Source organism: Triticum urartu, unplaced genomic scaffold, assembly GCF_003073215.2.
Source record: "Triticum urartu cultivar G1812 unplaced genomic scaffold, Tu2.1 TuUngrouped_contig_364, whole genome shotgun sequence".
Classification (NCBI taxonomy): domain Eukaryota; kingdom Viridiplantae; phylum Streptophyta; class Magnoliopsida; order Poales; family Poaceae; genus Triticum; species Triticum urartu.
In genome coordinates, this window is record NW_024114181.1 from 4,800 (window position 1) to 10,250 (window position 5,451).

Sequence of the window (5,451 nt, forward strand, 5' to 3'; positions counted from 1 at the left end):
TTGGGATCAAAGAGTAGTGACCTTTTGTGATTTGGTGTTGTAATAATTCAACTTTGAAATATTTCCCCTCTTGATCATTGAACGAGGTAAAATGAATTGTCTCCGATTGAAAGAAAAAAAACTCCAACACCACCCATCTCATGGCTCTGGTCCGCGGCAGCGCCGCACCGACCACTTCGCCTTGCGTGCCGCGCCTCCTCCGCCTCTCCGACTGGGCGACGGCGGCACCGTCTACAAGGCACGCAGCCGTTCGCGGTCGAGCTTTTTGCAAGGCCGAGATACTGGCTCATGCTCGCCGCGGACGTGCCGCACGTCCCGCGCCTTCACGCGGTCATCCCGTCCCGCCGTGCTGGCGCTGGAGCTCGTGTCCGGGGGCTCCATTGCCGGCCTCCCCCGCACGCTCAGCCGCTCCATGGGGGAGCGTCCCGTGACTCCCGTTGCCCCCGTGGCGCGAGGCTTTGCACGCCGTGCACCGCGACCTCAAGCCGGCGAACCTGCTCGTTCTTGGGCGCCGCCAAGGGCAAGTGTGGTGAGGTCGGAGGTCCAGGGTCCTAGTGCGCGTCGCGGTTGGGGGCGTGGGCGTGGGCGGGGTGTTGCTTCTCGGGTGGCCGTGGCGGGGGTGGGTCGCCGTGGGTGCCTGCCCGGAGCAGTGGACGAGACAGCGACGGGGCCGAGCGCACGAGAGATGAGATGGTGCAGGTTGAGGTTGGCTCGACCAGGTCGGCCGCCATCGACGAGGCGCTCGCCAGTCGCCAGAGTAAGACCACAAGCTTGCTGCATGCGTGCATACCGGCACCGAGGACATGGACGTGCCTGCCGACGAGCGGCGCGGAACACCTGCATAAGAGAGAAAGGCAGTCGTAGTTTTCTCTGGCCTTGCATTTCGTCCAACACCTGGTGAGCGTAGTGAGATCCACCAAGAACTCGGCATGCTCGGTTTTGGAGCTGATGTACTGAGCTTGGACTAGACGCCGTCTCCTCTGCTTGTGCTTGCACACACGGCGGGCGGTAGACCATGGCGACCGTCGACGCCGCTGTCAGACCTCTGAATCATACGCCCCAGTCGCTAGCTAGTCATCTCAGCTCGCTCCAGCCAGCCGTCGGACCCTCGACGCGCGCCTCTGCTCGGAGCCACCGTGTCTGCTAGCTCTGGCCGCCCCCGCCCGTGCACGTACATACCATTGACGCACTCTATGATATGATATCATCTAACCGCAAACCGCCGGCCTACCTCTCCCGCGGGAAAGCCGATGCCATGCCAGTCTCTCCTTCCCTTCCAAGACTTTGTCCTTGTCAGAGCTCGCCATGGTCACCACCCGCACCGCATGCATGCAAGCTTTCGTCCACAATGTGCCACCGCCGCATGCCAAATGACACAAGCAAGCTGATGCCATGCGCCACCTCCACCGTGCGCTGGCGCTAGCTCCGCTCTGGTCGAGCTCTAACCCAGGGCGCACCGCACAGGTCTTCTCCTTGGGCTCAGACAGAAACCCTGAGCTCGCCTTCGTTCAACTCCTCCGTCCCGCGTCGTCCTCTCAACCTCACAGACCTCTTATGTCCTTCAAATTGCTCGTGACCAGCCCCACCTTCGCCTGGCTGCCGTCGTCTCCAACTACCCCACCGGCCATGCCGCGCCTCCCCAGGATTGCCTTGCAGCCCTCTGTACATTCTCGTGGTGCCCGACCTCCTCGACCGAGTTCTGGTGGAGCTCCAGGTCGTCGACGAGGCCACCGGTACAAAACTCCAGGTTGTCAAGGCGAGGCGTTGCTGGTGAGCGGCGAGGATATGCACAGGGTAGTGGCGCGGCACAAGGTGCTCGGCAAAACACCTGACTATCACGCAGAAGCCGAGATATGACAAACTCCAATGTAGTACAGTAGTATTTACCATAGCTGACAAAAAAACTAAACTAAGATATAAATATCTCTGTCCTCTGCATAAATTTAGTGCCTGAGTGCATATAGCAATATCACAGACATGCATGAACAGCAAGCCAAGCGGTAAGAGCTGGCAAACCGGGTAGCAGAAGCCGGAGAAGCAGTTTGTTTGGCATTGGCATTGGCATTCCAACCAAAGCTAGCCAAGCCTTGCCATGCCATGGTTGATGCCAGCCCACACCCACAACATCAATTTTGTACCAAATATGAGTAAGGTGAAAAAATAACATCCCACCGGCCTCGAACCCGGAACTAGTCGGATGGAGTAGATAATTCTTCCTTGTTACAATAGAGAAAAATCCCTCCCCAAATCGTGCTTGCATTTTTCATTGCACACGACTTTCCCTATGTAGAAATAGCCAATTTCTATTCCAAAGAGGAAGTTCTACTAATTTTTTTAATTAGTAAGTTGATTCACCTACTCTTTATTATAATAAAAAGAACATTTCAGAATGAAAAATAGAAAAGTTTTTTCTTGATCATTTATCAACCCTTTCCTGTTTCTTAATTTCGTCTAATGATTAATTAACACATCTCCAATTTCATATCATCAAGGTCCCAACCAACATCTTGAACATTTCAGATTCACGTCCGTTTCTACCTACACTCACCAACACGGATCAAGCAACATCCCCAAAATGCCAGTTTCAGACTGAACGCCAAGACATAAAACTGGATACACCACCACCACCTACCTCACACCCGCTCTTACCCCTCCTAAGCTGACACAATGTTAGGCATGGCCATCTCCAGCTCCGCTGACGTGGCAAACGTAAGCCCGCCCCACACGGCCACTAGGAGCATGAACACGCAGTTTACGACGCACCCCTTTAGCACCACCTTCGCGAAATCAACTTCGGTGAGCTCCTTGTGGACGGCCTTCACCTCGTTCCTCGTGGACACTCCCTCGGCCCTCACCAATTCCTTAAGCGAACCAAGCTCAAATTTGACTTCCACAGTGTGCTCCAAGGACTGAAGTTGGACCTGCATGACCCCTTCCCCTACGATCTTTTTGATCTCAACAATCGAAACCTATAAGAAGAAAAAACAGCGACATGCATGCTGTCAACAATTGTCACCAACAATTGAAACCTAGTGACATGACAGAATATAAACCTTTGCTGCTACACTACAACTATATATAGAATAAACAAGGCAAGTAATCACTGATGTTCTTCTTGGTAAGGACAGTAGCATGCTTTTTCTTTATCCCAACTATTAAAACCTAGAAACAAATATCAACAATTATGCACAAACGAACTCACCAACAATTGAAAACTACTCCCTCCGTTTCTAAATATTTGTCTTTCTAGAGATTTCAACAAGTGACTACATACGGAGCAAAATGAGTGAATCTACACTCCAAAATATGTCTACATACATCCGTATGTGGTAGTCCATTTGAAATCTCTAAAAAGACAAATATTTAGGAACGGAGGGAGTAGAAAACAGCGACATATCAGAATAAACCTTTGCTGCTATACTACAACTACAGAACAGCGACAATACAAGTAACCACTAATGTTCTTCTTTCAGCATAAACGGTTCAGTTCAGGCGAGTAGCATGTTATTTTTTTTTAAAATCTCAACTATTGAAACCTAGTTAGAAGTAAACATTTGCTGCTACGCTACCAACTACAGAATAAACGGTTCAGTTAAGGCGAGTAGCATGCTTTGCTAAGTTGCCTGGGACAGTGCCCAATCTGCCGTGTAGGAGAACCACTAAAGCACCATCCATAGACCACCGAGGAAATGCTCAAGCCAGTCAACTTACATCATGACTAAGGTAGGACTTGAGATCCTCCAGTCTGTCTGATTGAAGAGCCCTCATGAAACGCCTGAAAAAACGTCACACAGAACATAAAAATCTGACCGACTCCTTAGTTGAGAATTTGTAAAGCTTACCTGACAACATTTACTGCAATGTCTGGGTCGTCAGCACAAAAAGAGACCTTGTACATGCTCATGTCTGTTAACCCTATCACCGGGACCAGTCTGCCCGACACCTCAAGATGGACCTGTCGAACAAGCCATCAGAGATTTGATACGCAGTGGAAGACTGCAGGAGAAGGATGCATGACGAAGGATTTAGAACAAACCTTTTTGAAGTTCTGTGGTTTCTGGACAATCAGTGCGGGAACATTGCTGCTCAAGGTCCTTATCAGCCCCTGCAACAATTGGCCAGAAATGCATAAGGTCTTGCATAACATACGCACACATATTGGCTGGAAAAACCACGATGCAGCCTGGAGTAAGTTGATTAAAATTGACTAACCGAGGCATAACAATCGGCAACATATAGAGACATGCATAAATACATTGATAAACCCTTGCACCAACAGCTAGAATACCCAAACGAGCCCCCCTACGCCAAATTTGCAATCCATGAAATTATTCAAACAATCACAAGACCAAGACAGGAGACACAAAATCATATGAAGAGCTGTAAATAGCTGCTGCACCAGGAACACAAGAACAGAGGCAGGTTATATTAGGATCACACAGCAATGCATCCCAGTTACTACATTTCACAGCATGAAGATGTGTGCATCATCAATAAAATTGAAGAAACATGTGAAAACACCACAAAGTAGTAGAAGCGTTGTCATTGTAAAGTAAAACCAGTACTGAACAATGTAGCATATACACCAATAAGTAGCAAGCAAGCTTGAGCTGATATTTCTACCAAGGCTAGGAAATTCCATAAGCAAACAAAGTTAAGCACTTGAGCTGTCCATACGGCCAACTTGGCAGCTTGCAACAATAGCCTCCAATTTAACCCATTCATCACGGCCTGAACACGCACACAAAAAAAAAAATCGCATCCCATCATCACCAGGCAAAGGCATACGAAAACGCCACGGACAGATCGGAACGAATCGAAACGATGTCGGCAGCGCTAGCAATGTAGCCCAGGTCCATGGCCGTCATCGGGAGCACGAATCTAAAATTAGGGTTAGGGTTAACGACGGGGAGCACGAATCCGACGATCCTACGCCTGATCGGGACGAAGCCTGCGTGAAGAGGGGAGGGGGGGGGACTGGGTGCCTCACCTTGGAGTGCAGGAGGCGAGAAGGCGCGGGCTGCTGCGCCGCCGCCGCCGCGGCCAGCGCTGGACGGAAGGCGCGGCCGCCGAGGCGCTTGCAGGCGGTGCGGAACGCCGCGGACGCCATGGGATCGGCCGCCGAGATGGTTCGTCGAGCGCTTCCCCCTTTTGGTTCTGCCGGCGGTAGGAGAGAGCGAGAGCGAGAGGAGAGTAGGAGACGATGGATGGATGCCGCACGCAGACGCCGCGGAGCCGCCTATTATTACAGGTACCCTACCGGGCCTCTGCGATGGGCCTTACTATGGGCCGCCTCGGCTTTAAGGTTTTCCCATTCTTACTCTCCCCTCATTATTCCTAAAAAAAATTCATAAAAAAAAAACCTCTCCCCTCATTTATATACATTATAACTGAGCACTTTTCTTGTCCTCTCCGGCCATCAGCATTGGCAGCAGTTCGATCATTGGTTCT

At 50.8% G+C, this 5,451-nt stretch overlaps 1 protein-coding gene across 1 annotated transcript; it reads right to left on the reverse strand.

The window, feature by feature from the left end:
* Positions 1 to 2,458: 2,458 nt before the first annotated feature.
* On the reverse strand, positions 2,459 to 5,236 carry LOC125527347. Its single transcript, XM_048691872.1, has 5 exons — positions 4,991 to 5,236; positions 4,037 to 4,105; positions 3,843 to 3,955; positions 3,712 to 3,775; positions 2,459 to 2,969 (listed from the first exon to the last, which is right to left on the reverse strand). The coding sequence occupies exons 1-5, from the start codon at positions 5,108 to 5,110 to the stop codon at positions 2,655 to 2,657; spliced, it is 681 nt and encodes a 226-aa protein (XP_048547829.1). The 5' UTR covers positions 5,111 to 5,236; the 3' UTR covers positions 2,459 to 2,654.
* Between the last annotated feature and the right edge of the window lie 215 nt (positions 5,237 to 5,451).